Source organism: Podarcis liolepis (genome assembly GCF_965112155.1).
Source record: "Podarcis liolepis genome assembly, chromosome: 14".
NCBI classification, from domain to species: Eukaryota; Metazoa; Chordata; class Lepidosauria; order Squamata; family Lacertidae; genus Podarcis; species Podarcis liolepis.
The window spans coordinates 2,598,793-2,615,933 of record NC_139569.1 but is presented as its reverse complement, the minus strand read 5'-3'; the positions used below and the strand labels follow the sequence as shown (position 1 = coordinate 2,615,933).

General features: G+C 46.8%; 1 protein-coding gene across 4 annotated transcripts in view; it reads right to left on the bottom strand.

Moving 5' to 3' along the window:
• TNRC18 (trinucleotide repeat containing 18) overlaps positions 1-17,141 on the bottom strand; it is a 121,280-nt gene that overhangs the window by 19,766 nt on the left and 84,373 nt on the right. For all 4 annotated transcript variants that reach the window (XM_083474640.1, XM_083474637.1, XM_083474638.1 and 1 more), the window contains 4 exons: positions 16,408-16,756; positions 14,284-14,556; positions 8,015-8,248; positions 1,297-1,748 (listed from right to left, as the gene is read on the bottom strand). In XM_083474640.1, coding sequence (XP_083330766.1) covers positions 1,297-1,748; positions 8,015-8,248; positions 14,284-14,556; positions 16,408-16,756 — 1,308 coding nt within the window. The remainder of the gene's footprint in view (positions 1-1,296; positions 1,749-8,014; positions 8,249-14,283; positions 14,557-16,407; positions 16,757-17,141) is intronic.

The window sequence follows — 17,141 nt, the reverse complement described above, 5'->3', positions numbered from 1 at the left end:
GGCTTCCCCAAACTGGTGCCCTCCGGATACAACCTCAGCCAGCAGGGTTCATGGCCAGGGATGTTGGTAGCTGCTGTTGTCCAACCACTGGAGTTCACCAGACTGGGGATCAAGGTGGCCGGCCAGGTGCGTGTGGGAAATCAGTAGGCAGGATTTGAACACAAGAGCAACTCTCCCCTCCTGCGGTTTCCAGCAGTGGGTACTCAGAAGCATTGCTGCCTCTGACCGCGGAGGCAGAGAAGAGGACCACCATGTCCAGCAGCCCCCAAAAGCCCTCTCCTCCCACGGATTTGTCTAATCCTCTTTTAAAGCCCTCTCCTCACGTGGAATTTGCCATTTTCTTGGCCGGCCACACCCTGGGCCTTCCAAGGATGAGAAACGAGGTGACAGGCAGGCTGAGATTCCTGCCTTGCAGGGGGTTGGACTAGATGATCCTTGGTGTCCCTTCCAACTCTACCATTCTATGTGTGCGAGCCGTTGGCCCACTTCTCTAAGAAGACCCCAAGACTCTACAGGCCAGGTCGCATGTGCATCAAAAACTAATACACATACTCCTTGGTCAACAAACGAATATGGCCAACTCAAGGCAATCGAATGCTTTAATTATGTTCTGCACCCCTGCCCTGTTTAAATATTATGCCTACACAGCCGTACCTTGGTTTTTGAACAGCTTAGTTCTCGTACGTTTTGCCTCCCAAACGCCACAAACCCGGATGTGAGTGTTCCGGTTTGCCAACTATTTTCGGGAGCCGAAATATCAGATGGGGCTTCCGATTGGCTGCAGGAAGCTCCTGCAGAAGCCGTGCTCTGCTTTCCAAACGTTTTGGAAGTCAAACAGATTTCTGGAACGGATTCTGTTCGACTTCTGAGGTACGACTCTACTACAAACAGTCCCAGTTGCGACCTCCAACAAAGTCACATACCTTTGGGTTTTATGTCTCGTTTCCCCCTGACAACAATTCATAATTGCATATGGACTACAGTCATACCTCGGGTTACAGCCGCTTCAGGCTGTGGTTTTTTGGATTATGGACCACCAAAACCCGGAAGTACTGGAATGGGTTACTTCTGGGTTTCAGCAGTCGCGCATGCGCATGGGCAGAAGCGCCGAATCGCAACCCGTGCATGCGCAGACGTGGGTTGAGAATGCTGCGGGTTGAGAACGTGCATCCCGCACGGATCACGTTTGCAACCCGAGCGTCCAATGTATGTATATTGTCGCCAGATCCTGTCTGCTAACACTGCGTTTTGCAGAATTTTGTACAGCCTTTCCCTTTTGCACCTCGTGGTTCGTACCTTGCTGAGCTCCTTCCTTTCTTTCCCTTTGCCTCCGTCTTTCTTGGGGCTGAGGGGCGTTCCCTTCACGCAGCGCCCGGCGGCTTTGGCCACGGGGGTCGAGCTGGTCTGCGCTGTGGAGGCCAGCCCGGCCGAAGAGGCCGTGGCGTCGTGGAGGAAGATCCGCTCGCTGCGCCGGCGGCTCCAGAGGTCGTCGTCGCTCGCCTCCAGCCCAAACTCGAAGCTCAGGTCCTTTGGGGACTTCAACTTCTTCAGCTTCCTGCTGCTCTTCTCGGACGCCATCTTGGCCCTCTCCAAGCTGCCTGCAGAAGTAGCGTCCATTGCGCTCCCTGGCTGGGTGCCTGGGGCACTGCCAGCTTCCGCCAGCCCCTTCTTCCCACGCAGGAGGCCAGAGGGAGACTTCTTCCTGATCTTCACCTCGCTCTCAGAGTCCGTGTATTCAAACTCCGTCCCTAAACATGGAGAAAAGGGGCAGTCAAACCAAGCAACTCGACTGAACTTGGCAAGGTGCCAAAATCTGCATTTTTGTTTTGGAAGCAAAGAAGCGGGGCCTTTGCTGAGGTGGCCTCTGTAATGGCCTCTACAGCGGCCGGCTCCTCCCTTTTTAAATAGATAGATAGATAGATAGATAGATAGATAGATAGATAGATAGATGATAGATATATTTTTCAATTAAATTTTCTAAATTACATTTTGAAATATTCCTTTAAACAACCTTAAAGCAATGACTTCCCTTCTTCTCCTTCCGTGGTTCATTTTGCATACCATACAGCCCTGCATATTTTACATGAACTAACTAAACCATTCAGTACTCCATTGTTACATCCATCAAAACTTATTTACACTGTTGGATTTAGCTTAAGGCTACCAGCATTTTTAAAATAAACACAATAAACGACCAGCTCCTCCCTTATACGACCTTCGAAAAGGTCTTTCGGAGGCTGGCTTGATAGGTAACCACTTTGACTCACTGTTTCCCAGCTGCTGAATTTGCTGTGGTGGTTTTATATTGTCCCATTGCATTTCTATGTAAACAGCCAAGAGGCTAGGAAAGGCAGTATATAACAATATTATATATACGTACCACCTTTTACAGCATAGCTCCAAGGCACCTGACAGATCAGGAAGATGGCTTATGTTGCAAAAACACACATTGCACATCCCTCCCCCCAGGAAAATAGAAAAAAATATGGATTCTCAGACTTTGGCGTGTGTGTCAAACCATTCAGAAGACATCTGAAACAAGGGGAACCGCCCCCAAATATTCTTTCTCTCTCTCTCTCTCTCTTCTTTGAAGATATTTATGTGGAAAAGGTTTGACTTTCAGGAGCTCGGACCTCATTTTGACACGCCTAGCCAGATGTTTAGAAAGTTAATGTGAGTTTTAATCTTGTTGCCTATTGCTTTATAAACGTTCTGAAGTTTTAAATAATTGTGGTTCATATTTGTTATTGATAACTTTACTGTTTCCTCTTCTTCTAGGAACCTCTTTGAAGTTTGTAGAAGTTTGTTATGCTTCCCTCCCCTTATGGTTTTGATCTATGGGCTACATTTAAAATGAGGCTGCATTTTAAGTTGTATTTTAACCTGTATTTTAAATTGGTTTCTCCCCCCCCCCATTATGTTTTTACTGTATATTTTACTGTTGTTAGCCGCCCTGAGCCCAACTCTGGCCGGGGAGGGCAGGGTATAAATTATTATTATTATTATTATTATTATTATTATTATTATTATTATTATGTGTGTGTCTGTGTTTACAATCAAACAGAAGCCCAGTTGTCAGTCCCAATACCCTAAAGCCCAAAGTCGTTTTAGTGGCATCCTCCTGGCTCTTTCCTTGCATTCTCTTTCAACCGAGAGTCGTGCTTTGAGCCGCAGTCTCCTGGACAAGCGGTTGGTTGGTTTTAAAGCAAAATCAAAACCAAGCAAGCCCCTAAAAGAATCATTTTTGGCCCCAGAGTGGAAGTCAGAGCTCGTAAGCCTCCGGATGGGGGTCTCTCCTTCCAGTGTGCAGCGGCAAAAGAGAGGAAGGGGAAACTGGACCAGCTGGAAGGTGTGAATCTAAAGAAAGCCGTCTACCTGGTTGAGCTTCCCAATGCCGGATCCCCACCCTTGCACCCCCTGTTTCTCCCCCTTACCTCACAGACTGAGGGGGGAGAGACCCCCCCCAAGGAATTACTGGACCCCATGCATCTCTCTGGCCTCCTTTTGCCAGAAAGTCTTTTGCTAGCCTGAACCGACATCTCCGTTTCCACATCCAGAAGGAAGGCCAAATTCAGGAAATGAGACTGTGGAAATCCCCCCCCCCCCAGCGCCGCTCTCGGACCCACAAATGGGTCACAAGGTCCTTCTGCTTTTGAGGCGGAGACCTAAGCCTTTGTTTTCTCCAAGCCACGGGTATTTTTCTCAGAAATCCCCCTTGGCTCTGTTCCGACGGTGGGCTCTCTCGCTCCCTTATTCTCAAATGCGTATTTTCAAAATTAAGTTTCTGCTGCGTAAAAGGCGAATGATTTATACGATCTGAGGTGAAACCAGAGTAAGAAAGAGTGAGGATTGGTTTGAGAAGATACTGAATTATTTGAGTAGGTTTGAACAATTTGGGGGCAATTAAAATGTTAAAAGTTTAAATAAACCTTGTGGAAGGAGGAGTGTTAAGGTATATAGAAGTGTACCTATGAATATGTTATTATTGAATACTATTGAATATGTATATTATTGAATATGTATATTATTGAATATTGTATACCCAATGCATCAGCCGCATGGAGGGTTTCACTGTGTTTTGGTGGTTGGTAAAAAATTTATAAAAAGTTTCTGCTGCGGACATTACTGAGGGATTGAGGAGATCTAGATCACTCTGGAACAGGGGCAAAGAGAATACCTAAATCGATTCATCCCCCAACTAGAGATGGAAAATCGGGGGGGGGAATGCCCAAAAAAGGTCCCCCCCCCCCAATTTCCCCGGTTTCTTTCCAGACCTTCCCATCTCTAGTTCCGACCAGAATCCCCAACCGCCCAAAATCAGCAGTGCTCACCTGGGGCCAGGAAGAGAGCAAAACAAAGACTTTCCCACACATTTTTTTCAAAGCCTGAAGGACAAAGTTGCATTAGGTAATAATAATAATAAATAAATAATAATAATAATAATAATAATAATAATAATAATAATAATAATAATAATTATTTATTATATGTACCCCACCCATCTGGCTGGGTTTCCCCAGCCACTCTGGGCGGCTTCCACAGAGACCAAAAATACACTAAAATGTCACACATTAAAAACTTCCCAGAACATTACTCAATTGTAATTATTATAAAGGCTTTAAAAAAGAGGGAGGGGGGAAATCTGCGCCAAGGTGTCCTTGATTATGAAAAAAAATGAATTTTGCAATCCGTATGAAGAATTCAAACCCTCACATTTTTGCATAATTTAATCTTCCGGTTAAGAAGCCGACACTGAAGGATCTGGGGGCTGAAGCTTCCTGACCACCAAATGAAGGTGAATATTTGAGGGCCTTAGGGTGAAGGGCAGGTAATCAATAAGAAGGGAGGAGGAAGATGCAGACAACCCGTTTCCCCACAAATCTGTTTGCTTGCAAAATGTTTGCCCTTGCACAGTTATGGTAAGTCCATTTATACATCACTGCTGTATCCAAAATCTTTTTTTAAAAAATCGTTCGGAAATGGGGTATTTCCAATACAAAGAGATGTGTGCCTTTGCTGAAGTCAAAATAATAGTTGATGGACTATGCTGAAATGGCAAAACTAACTGGAAGGCTCAGGAACCAAGAGGACAAAAACTTTTAAAAAAGAATGGGGAGAGTTTTTAATTTACTTAGGAGACCATTGTAAGCAGATGAAAACATTAGCAGGATTGTAATCACACTTGTAAGGTAACAAAGACTACGGACAATTTAGATGGATTTTATCATGTGGATAATGGAATGATAAATGCAGTTGTAAATGTCGACACGAAGACCCAAGGAGGGGATGGGGGGAAGTCTCGAGATTCAGAGTTACATTACATATGGATATATAATTGGTTTTGTTTTAAAATGATATTTGTAAAATCAAATAAAAAATATTTCAAGAAATAAATAATAATAATAATCATCTCTTTTTACAACCATCTCTAGCTGTCCTCCAGTATAGTTCAATATAGTTTAATAATACGTTGGAAGTTTAATAATATGTTGATAATATTAATATATGACTGCAAGCACTTGCAATCGTTTTTAATGATTTCTGTGCAATTTTACATGCATTTACTTACCAAGCAAGACTAACTTATATTAACTTAGCCAAAATAGACTATGAATTCCCAAGTCATGTTCCGACTTTTTTGCACCCCTCACTTTTTTGCAATTTGAAAGTGAGAAATTCCACAGGCCCTATTGTTGTAGGGGCCACCTGGAACCGGAGAGAAAGGGCAGAAATACATTCAATAATCATCATAATTACCCCTGAAATAGCCCTGGGTTATTGCTCTGTGGTTATTGAATGTTGACCTGAGTGTTGAGATGATGGAAACTGAAAACCAGGGACAGAATGGAGAACAGAATGCAGCAGCTGGAAAAGGAGGGAGGAGGTAAGACCCCCTTGCACCCACAACCTCCTTCTCCATCCCCCTTTAATCCCCCTTTAGGGCCTTTGCCACAGCTATATACCTTTGGGGACATTGAGATGCCACAGGAGAGCATCTCAGACCAAACCCAGGTTTCTATCTCCTTGCAACGGAGGGAGATGTGCAAAGATAGAGCAGCGAGAAGCGAGAGGCTAAAAATAAGGCAGGCGTCCTTTCCCATTCCGAATTCCGCTATAATTCCATTATCATTTAATACATATTAATAAAGGGGGACTATAAATGGAGCCTTTTTGCAGAGCTGCCTGCCTTCGAAAGATGTTGCCCTGGGGGGACTTATCCAGCCACGGGCACACGAGGGAATTTGAAAAAGTGAAATTTCCATTATTCATGGAGGAAGCCGCAGACAGGCGGTGGTGAGCTGTTGCCAGATGGGGCCGCCTCTCCAGCCCAGCTCCCCTGTCCCAGGATTCATCCCCGGACTTTTGCATAGCCCTAAACCAGGATGGGACGCAGGTGGCGCTGTGGGTTAAACCACAGAGCCTAGGACTTGCCGATCAGAAGGTTGACGGTTCGAATCCCCGCGACGGGGTGAGCTCCCGTTGCTCAGTCCCTGCTCCTGCCAACCTAGCAGTTCGAAAGCACGTCAAGTGCAAGTAGATAAATAGGTACCGCTCTGGCGGGAAGGTAAATGGCGTTTCCATGCGCTGCTCTGGTTCACCAGAAGTGGCTTAGTCATGCTGGCCACATACCCGGAAGCTGTACGCCGGCTCCCTCGGCCAATAAAGCAAGATGAGCGCCGCAACCCCAGAGTCATCCACAACTGGACCTAATGGCTACAAGGGGTCCCTTTACCTTTAAACCAGGATAGGTTAATGTAGGAATGAGCCCTGCCCTGGGTCAGACCACCAGCCCATCTAGACATGTCCTAAGAGATTGAGGTTGAATCCTGACAAGTCAGAAGTACTGTTTTGGAGGACAGGAGGCGGGCAGGTTTGGGGGCAACTGTGCCCCTGTGGGGTAACCGTGCCCCTGAAGGACCAGGGGCGCAGCCTGGGAGTCATTTTGGACTCACAGCTGTCCATGGAGGCGCAGGTCAATTCTGTATCCAGGGCATCTGTCTACCAGCTCCACCTGGTATGCAGGATGAGACCCTATCTGCCCACAAACTGTCTCACCAGAGTGGTGCATGCTCTGGTTATCTCCCGCATGGACTACTGCAATGCACTTTATGTGGGACTACCTTTGAAGGTGACTCAGAAACTACAACTGATCCAGAATGTGGCAGCCAGACTGGTGACCGGGAGCAGCCCTGAGACCACATAACACCAGTCCTTAAAGACCTACATTGGCTCCCAGTACGTTTCCGAGCACAATTCAAAGTGTTGGTGCTGACCTTGAAAGCCCTAAATGGCCTCGGTCCTGTATACCTGAAGGAGCGTCTCCACCCCCATCGTTTTGCCAGACCCTGAGGTCCAGCTCCGAGGGCCTTCTGCGAGAAGTGAGGTTACAGGGAGCTAGGCAGAGGGCCTTTTCGGTAGTGGCACCCACCCTGTGGAACGCCCTCCCACCAGGTGTCAAGGATACAACTATCTGACTTTTAGAAGACATCTGAAGACATCTGTTTAGGGAAGTTTTTAATGTTTGATGTTTTATCATGTTTTTAAATATTCTGTTGGGAGCCACCCTGAGTGGCTGGGGAAACCCAGCCAGATGGGTGGGATATAAATTTATTATTATTATTATTATTATTATTATTATTATTATTATTATTATTATTATTATTACTATTCAGGTTGGAGGAAGAACAAATTTTAAACTTGTGGGTTCTGTTTTGTGTTCTCCTAGCAGGCACCCCCAAACTCGGCCCTCCAGTTGTTTTGGGACTACAACTCCCATCATCCCTAGCTAACTGGAGCAGTGGTCAGGGATGATGGGAACTGTAGTCCCAAAACATCTGGAGGGCCACGTTTGGGGGTGCCTGTCTCCTAGGAACTTGAAGCCAACACCCAGAGCGCAGTGCAAAAGACATACAGCCGCTTAGAGCTGAAGAGTGCGGTGCCTCTGAGCGTCTGCAGAGCGCGGGGATTAGTTTGGAGCGCCAGAACTGAGCGTGACCCATCAATGCAAACTCACCCATCAAGCTCTGCCTCTCTTCCTTCTTCTTGGCTTTCTGCTTGGCTTCCAGCTGGACGATGGAAAGAGAGGGTGGGATGATGGGGCTGGGGAGGGCGCTGGCCGCAAACCTCGCCAAAAGCCCCAAGCCGCTCTCATCCAAGGCGGGGGACGAAAGCCTGGCACTGTTCCCCACTCCATAGTCCCCCGCTTCCTCCTCCTCCTCTTCTTCCTCCTCCTCTTCTGAGCTGGAATCTGGGAGAAGACAAGATGGCGTTACCAATCTGAAGCGTGGTGCAGCCAAGCAGCCTCTCAGCGGATCACAGCAGCCACCCATCTTGCAAGCTCTCAGGCCACAGAAGGTTCAGCGTTGGGTTGTCGTCTCTGCACTGCCGGCTCTTTTTGGACCGCGGTTCTCATCATCCCTGGCAGCTGGTTCTGCTGGCTAGGGATGGTGGGAGTTGTAGTCCAACAAGACCCAAGTTTGAGAAACGTGAGGTTTGAGGAATGGGTAGGCATATGGGGGCAGAAATGCAGAGCACCCGGCCCTCCTTTTGCCCAGGCTCCATCCTTGAATCAGTGAGATTTACAGAACAGAGTGAAGGACCTCTAAGACCTCAGGCCGATTTTGGCTCACCACTTCGGCCCAGAGCCCATTTCCCAAAAACTGCCCACCTATTTCTGTATTTTAATATTTTGTTGGAAGCTGCCCAGAGTGGCTGGGGGAGCCCAGACAGATGGTGGGGTATAAATAATAAATAATAATAATTTATTATTATTATTATTACTATTATTATTATTATTCGCTAGAAGAGGGGCTCAGTAGAGACAGGAGACTCGTGAGGAGTTATAGGGCAAGAGAAGGCCAACAATTCTGGGCTAACACTGCCCTCCCCCCATGAATTTAATAATTGTTTAACCACATCAGTTAACAAACATGGATACATATGCTATAATGTTATCGTTTCAGTTAAATAAATTGTTTACATTGTTATTAAGGATTATTTTTCCCCTTCCAATAAAGCGCAGCAGAAAAGTTTGTCAAAACAAAAACAGCTAACGTATTAAACCTCTCAATAATTTCATAATTATCGGTCTATGTATTTCTAATAGTATAACCACATCAGTAATTTTTGACAGAACTGTAAAAACTACTCTGAAAATTTATTACTCCAAAAATGAAACCTTCATCTGGTTGTAAATATTAAAATTATATCAGCAAGGATGAGTCTTTCTGTAAAATAATAATAATGATTTAAATCAAGTCTTAATGACTAGTGATTTAAATTTTAACCGCTGCGCAAGTTGTGAGTGACCTGCGCTGAGTTTCTTAGCTGCTGCTGAAAGCTTACAGGACAGCTGCACCTCCAAAACTGCTCGCTTAGTGTGGATTTCAAATGATACAAAATGGGAGTTTATTTTAGTAAGGCTTATCTACACACACACACACACACACACACACACACACACACACACACTGGATTGCTGAGTGAGTGGCCCAAAAACTTTATGGAAGTATCCTGGACGTTGATCTATTTTTGTTATTTACACCCCACATTCGCATTCTAAAATAGAAACCAGCGCTGGAAAGGGAACCCCCAAAGGCCATCTATCCCAACCCACAGCTACAGCATCTCCAGCAAGGGGCCGACAGCATCGTATCCCAAAAAGGATCCTCAGGGTAGCTAAGAGCCGCTGTAAAATAAGCTAAAAAGTCAACGTAACACATAGATGTGCTAAAAGTCACCCTCGTTAATGAGATTAAGAGGACGCCTTTTTTGCGGTACCATCACCGCTTTTGATAGCTCCCCCCCCCCCGACAGAGCAGCAAAAATAAGGGAAGCGAAAGTTTGACCAAGCAACAGACAGACATTTGTTAAGTCACCACATAAATGCAACAAGGGGTGCAGGATGAGGGGAGCGGAGGGCGAGCAATGCACACGGAAGATTAATTTGGCATCGATATCGCAGCAAAGACAGGATGGTTTCATCACAGAGCCAAGCAGACTTGCAGTATACAAAGCTGGCTAAGTGCAGGCAGACGTTAGACAGCTATGGGGTCCTCCACATCTGGTTTTAAATTGGCTGGTCCAAATTCCAGTAACTTTGGGGTTTTCCTTTCAGAGTCTTACACGCATTTGCAGAAGGCATAACAAGCCTCCGTTATTTTTCCATTTGCGTTTACATACTGCCGACTCCAGAAATAGACTTTCCATCAGCGACAACAATAATAATAATAATCAATCACCACTGTTATTATATTATTAACTCTGTTTCAGATGGTGGCATTGCTATTATTATTTTGTCTCTAGGAGTGACGTAATATTTACTATAATATAATAATTACAAGCAAGTGTGGTGCGGAGGTTAGAGGGTCAGACTAGGGCCTGGGAGACACCAGGGTTCAAATCTCCCCTACTTGGCCATGATGAAGCTCATTGGGTCATGGGTGCGAGTTCCGCAGCGGGGTGGGCTAGATGACCCTTGGTGTCTCTTCCACCTCCACAATTCTGTGATTCTGTTGTGACATGCAAACACGGCCACAGAGCTCCTCTGCCAGAAGCTGAGTTTCCGCCTTGCAGGCACCGACCTACTTTCCAAGCAAAGAAGTCGGCGCAACTGGAGTTCATCTTTTTTTAGGGCAGCGGCCTACTTCTCGTTCAAAGGGCGGGGAAGCAGAAATCCTCACTCAATTTTTGTGCGTTGGGTAAGTAGGAAACTTCCGAGGGGCGTAGAAAACGAGGCCGGCAAAGGAGGTCTCGTGTTTTCCCTCGAGGGATATCCTTTGTTCCCGAAAAACTTTCTCCATTCTCACGTTGCCTCGGGTGGAAACGTTCACAACAGATAATAACCCACTCCCCGATAATTGTCGTTTTTTCTGGAGCCCTCAGCAAGAAACAGCTGACTGTTCGCAAAAGTTCCTTGCAGCAATCGAAATGGGCACGCTTAACTTTTTATGGAAGAGAAGGACCGGGAGGGGGAACCAGAAAATTTCAGCGTTTTTGTCATCGAAAACTGAAAAGACCACGAGGCTGCCGAGGTTCAAAGAGGACGTCAAAAGGGGGGAACAAAAGCGGTTTTTTGCCTACCTACATAACAAGGTTTAGGGACCTTTCGCTGCAGAGTGCCTGCCCTGCTCCAAGCCAATCGCTTTGCCTCTTGAGCGGAGCGCGAGAACAAATGCGAGGGACCGACACAGACATGGAAAGCGGCATGGGGAGGGGTCAGGGGCAGAGGGGCTGCAAGGAGAAAGCGAGCAATGCTAGAAAAGCTGAGGTTAATTCATGGTTTTAGTAAAATCAGGGAAAGCCATTAGAAACGCCACTACCCAAATATCCCTCATCGTAAAGCGCTCTTCCCTCCCTCCCTCCCCTCCCCACCAAGATTACGCCAATAATGCACATTTCAAGAGTTTTGTTTTCATCACGGAACCAACACCAAATTTTTATTATTGTTGTTATTTTGGTGGTGGTGAGGAGTCCTCTCTCTTCATCTCTCGTTCCCCCCAAAGCCCTAGCCGAGAAGACGTTTAGGGGCAAAGAAGTAAAAGGAAAACAGGGAATTATTATTTTTTTGACACTATAGAGCAGCCACCCCCAAACACGGCCCTCCAGATGGTTTGGGACTACAACTCCCATCATCCCTGACCGCTGGTCCTGTTAGCTAGGGATGATGGGAGTTGTAGTCCCAAAAACATCTGGAGGGCTGAATTTGGGTGATGCCTGCTTTAGAGCAAATTCTCTATTTGATCCTCCAGAGCAAAGATTAAGCAAAATTTCTTTCTTTTTTTAAAGGAGGGAGTAGATTTCTTCAAGGTTCGAGGTTTATTCTAAAAAGCCTTGCAGAAATACAGCTAATGGGGCAAGGAGGCGGGCTAGTATTAAACTACAGAACAGGAAGGAACATTTACAGCGCGAGCCAAGGCACACTTACTTAAAAGCCATTCCCCTTGTAGTCAATGGCCCTTACTTTCAGGTAAGTGTGCAAAGGATTGCAGCTTAATAGAAGTTACGTTAGATATCTTTACTGGAAAGCCCTCCCCCTCGGGTTCCATCTTTTCTCTCAATTGCTTTTTTAAAAAAAATATATTATGGTTCTTCAACGCTGCCACTGATTTCAGGTTTCTGCAACCCCATTTTATAGTTTTCTATTCCAGAAGTGAGCAAACTTGGATTGAGGGTGGGGGTCATAGCTGTCAGCTTTTCCCTTTTCTTGCAAGGAATCCTATTTGGAATAAGGAAATTTCCCTTAAAAAAAGGGAAACGTTGACAGCTAGGGTGCGGGAGGCAGCAGAACTGGATTAAAAGGAAGATCCAGTGCCAAAAATAGCCACTCAATGACAACAAGTAGGATTTGAACCCAGCTCATCAGATAAAGTCTTTACTTTGAAGGTAACAGCTGCATTCTGCATCTCCCTCTTCCCTCTTGCTGGTCCTTGAGGGATCCAAAATTGAGGTCTCTCTCCAATTACCTTTCCCTGTTACAATTATTGAATGAGTTGCTCCAAAATCGGGAAGAAGAGGGGGCAGGGACCCTTGTGGTCTAGCAGCCTAGTCCCAAACATTTCTCCTTTCACCCCTTTTTCTTCCTTCCTTCCTTCCTTCCTTCCTTCCTTCCTTCCTTCCTTCCTTCCTTCCCCCTCCCTCCCTCCCTCCCTCTTTGCCAAGGGGCAAAGGGCACTAATAAAATTCCTGTTTTCTCCCCAAGGCATTGCATTCAGATCTCTCCCTCTACCCTGATCTCATATTAAGTAATTCCTTTGCTCCTGTACATTTGTTGCAAGGTCTGAAATATTCATAACCTGCTTTATTTATTTAATTTTCAAAAAGCAGAATTAATAGGGGTGGAGGGAAGCCTTAAAATTATTAGAGCCCAATTGGAACTGACAAAGAAAAATCGGTTTCATTTTATAGAATTAAGCCATTTTTAGAAGCAAAAATTACTAAGCTTAATCATTCCTTTTTTCTTTTCCCAAGCTACGTCTTTCTTCCTTTATAAAAGTGAATTTGCGGGGGGGGGGCTGGGGAAACAGCCCACTGTGGAATAATCTGTGCAGAACATGACAAGCTGTGTTTTGGAGTTGGGGGGGGGAGAGATTGGTGCATAATGTGCTTTTCCTCCTGGAAAACAAAGCACCTTCAGAGAATCTGCAAGCCAGGGATATTTGGATAATACAAAGAACGCCACAATTTGGTTAATTCTCTCTTTTTCTTTGGTGCTAAGACATCGGGAGCGATGAAGGGACAGCGGAATGGGGTGAAGAAGCAGCAAGCTAAACCCTCCCCCACTAGCGAGAGATGCAGCAAGAGAGACGAGGCAGACTGGTTTAGTTAAATACAAACTGGATACTTTTAATAGAAAGCTTGGTACCAAATTGCAGTACAGACATCGAGGGGGCACTCCCACACAACGTGGCATCTAAGTTACAAACCTCCCCCCCCCAAAGAGCTCTAGCACATGCAAAAAAAAGCAAAGAACCACATACAACAACAGCGATGGCGGCAAGAGATGGAGGGTTAAAAAAAAGGAAAGGAACAGATTTGGGAAGGGTCGGGGTGGACAGCAAAGGCTAAACGCTCCAAGGGGTCTTAGAGCTCTTAGAAGAGCGAGTCAGTAATAAAATACAGGGGTACCTTGGTTCTCAAACGCCTTGGTACTCAAACAACTTGGAACCCAAACGCTGCAAACCCAGAAGCAAGTGTTCCGGTTTGCAAACTATTTTCAGAAGCCAAACGTGCTCCGTTTTGAGTGCCACACTTCCATTTTGAGTGTTACGCTGAGGTCTGTCTGTTTTTGCTATTTATTTTGCATGTTTGTTTGTTTTGGGGGCTCTTTTTTATTTTTGTGACATTGTGGAACCCAGTTCAGCTACTGATTGTGTGACTGCAGTACATTGTGGATTGCTTTCCTTTCAGGGATCCATGGTCTCGTTAGACAGTAAAATTCATGTTCAATTGCTGCTTGGGGGGTTGCTTTTAAAAGTCTGGAGCAGATTCACCCATTTTGCATTACTTTCTATGGGAAAGCGCGCCTTGGTTTTGGAACGCTTTGGTTTTGGAACGGACTAAGTTTGGAACGGATTAAGTCTGAGAACCAAGGTACCACTGTAATAATAATAATAATAATAAGAGCTAGAGGCAAAAGCAGATGTTGTTGTTTGGCAAAAAAGAATACCAACAAAAGCACCATGAGGACCCAGATGGCCGGCCGGAGCCCCTCTCCCTGCTGCCAACACACCCCTCATTCACTCAAACACAGACGCTTTGTTTGGTTTGTTATAATCTAGTAACCTTGATCGAACGAGTCCTCTGAAGAATCGCTGAAGGAAGACCCCTCTCCGGGCAGCAAGCAAAACTGCGGCTTCCTGCTTGCCGTGGCGGCCAGTTTAGATTTGAGAGTCCTGACGGCACAGATGCCCTTCTTGGCTGCCGCCCTGAGGCCTCCTCCGGCGATTCGGCCACTCTTGGGGGCCACCGCACCATACAGGCTGGGGGGTCTTGTTCTGGAGCCGTGAGAAGACCACTCGTCCTTCAGGGATCCGTCGTCTTCCTCAGAGTCTGTATCTGCAGCCAACGTAATTAATTTGGTGGGGTGTTCAAAACAAGGTGACAGAATAATTTGCAGAGGGAGAAGGAACCCACCAACTGCCCCAATTGGCTGAGGCAGCCCAGACAGACGGGCGAGGTATAAATAGTAAAATTATTATTCCTCGCTTCCGTTTGGCTGCACGCCATTGGAGAAGGCAAGGAGAACCTTGACTACCTATCTGTTGCGGGTGTGAAGCAAAATGTTCTTCAGGACCAACGCTTGGATCCTAGATTGCTGAGGGAGTTGTGCTGATGCTACACACAACTGTATCCCACACCGTTCTAGTAATTTCTGTGAAAAACCACCACGTGGGGACACTGCATGGTTCTTTCACGTGCAAATGGTGGTCGATGCGCCATTTTCTCAAACAATTCACGTGGAGGTACTGGAATGGTGTGGGATTCAGACAGTTCGAAGAGGAAACTGCCCCAGCCCAGCAATGTATGAATGTTTAGGCAGTATATTTGTAAGCAAGGAACTTCTCCTTCACCTAGACAGCGGAACCTCGGCTGCTGAGCGCTTCGGAAACCGAACATTTCGGAACCCGAACACCGACAACCCGGAAATGAATGCTTCCATTTTCGAACGATGTTCAGAAGTCAAACGGCTTCCAATGTGTGTTTCTCCATTTTTTCCAATGGATTTTGCCAACAGCCCTTTGATCCTCAGTTGTCAAACATTTCGGAAGTCGAGCAGTCTTCCGGAATGGATTACATTCAACAACCAAGGTCCTGCTGTAGAAGAAGAGTCTACAGAATTGAAAAGGGCAGCAATCGGGAATTTGTGGCCCTGCGGACATTGTGGGACTCCAACGGCCACCATCTCTCAATATGAAGAACGTCAGAAGACCTGGCTGGAGCAGGACCCTGGCCCATGTCGTCCAGAATCCTGTTCTCACAGCGGCCAAGCAGGCGCCTGTGGGAAACCTGACATCAGGGTCCAACTCTCCCCTCCTGTAGTTTCCAGCCAGTGGCTAGTAGCCATCAAGAGCCCTCTCCCCTCCGTGAATTTGTCCGATCCTCTTTTAAAGCTGTCCAAATTGGTGGCCATCCCTGCGTCCTGTGGGAAGGAGTTCCACAGTTTAACTGCACTGCATGAGGAAATACCTCCTTTTCTCTGTCCTGAATCTTCCAACGCTCAGCTTCGTTGAATGTTTTAGGGTTATGAGAGAGGGAGAAATCGGTTCCTTGTCCTCTTTCTCCTTGCCAGGCACCATTCCCTAAATTTCTGTCATGTCACTGTTGGGCCCTGCGTGGCTGGAGCTGCTTGGTGCTGGAGTCCAACGACATTTGGAGAGCCGTTGGTCCCACGCGGCATGGATTGTGGGATCAGCCTAAAGATCTCTCTCGCCCTGCCCACCATGCTCTGAGAAGCACACAGGCAGAGACGGAAAACAGCCTTTGTCTCTCACCACGGATCCCCATTAGTACAGATCCAGAGGCAAGATGGCGGCCGATCGCCATTCACAGTTCTCTCCAGCGTGCCAAATGCTGAACGGAAATCCACCGGACATCCTGGTGGAACTCCTTTCTAAGATCCCTCTGGTCTGATCGTCCCTCGATCTATTTGCCCACAACCCCGTGGTGAAGCAGGGCTCTGTCACTGCCACTGTGAGCCCAGAGAAGTTGATCCACTATTCCCCAGCCTGGTGCCCTCCGAAGGCTGATGGACTCCAGCTCCCATCAGCCCCAGCCATCATGGGTCAAGGGGGCGGCCGTCCAAAAACATCCAGAGGGCAGCAGGTTGGATGAAGCAGGATTAAACCTTTGCAAAGCCCATCAGAAACGCAACAGCTGAGGAAGAGCAGAAATAGCCATTTTACTTACTGTACGAATAACTGCTAGCTTCAGATATTGCTGGTGAAATGGATGCCTTCAGGTGACCCTTGAGCCCCACCTCCATCTTCTTCATTTTGGCAGCCATTTTGTTTTTACCTTCTTTGGGGTCTTTCAGCGAGTAGCTCAGCGTGTCGGCCAAGCTCCTCTTCTCGTCCCTGCCCAGCAAGGCCGCGTATCTGCTGCCGTAACAGCCGCCATTTCTCGGCCTCCCCGCCAAGCCGTCGGCAAACTTAAAAGGGGATTTCAGCTTGCTGTGCCTGCCGAGGGACAGCGCTTTGTCAAGCTTGCTCACCAGCTGCTCCTGCTCGGACGCCAGCTTCTTCTTCTTAATCTTCAGCTGGCGGAAAAAAGGAGGAAACGCAACGGGGCACAGGTGAATTCGTGGCACAGGTGTCTCCGGTTTGGCCCTTCTGACTACACTGAGGTCACTTTTGAACTTTCTGCCTTTGGGACAACCTTTCCTCACTGAGGAACCCTTAGATGTCGGTCATGGGACAAAAGAGCATCACAAGGAATTTGGGGGCATGTACTTGGGCACGGCTCATGCATGGCACCTGCCACTGCTACTGGACCTCGCCCAAAAACCCACATGGCCTGAGAACATCTACACTTCGCCAGGGAAGATGGGTAATAGTCAGCAAGGAGCCTTGTCTTCCCTGGTCCTGAGCGGGGTAACTATGCCCTTGAAGAACCAGGTGCGCAGCCTGGGAGTCATTTTGGAC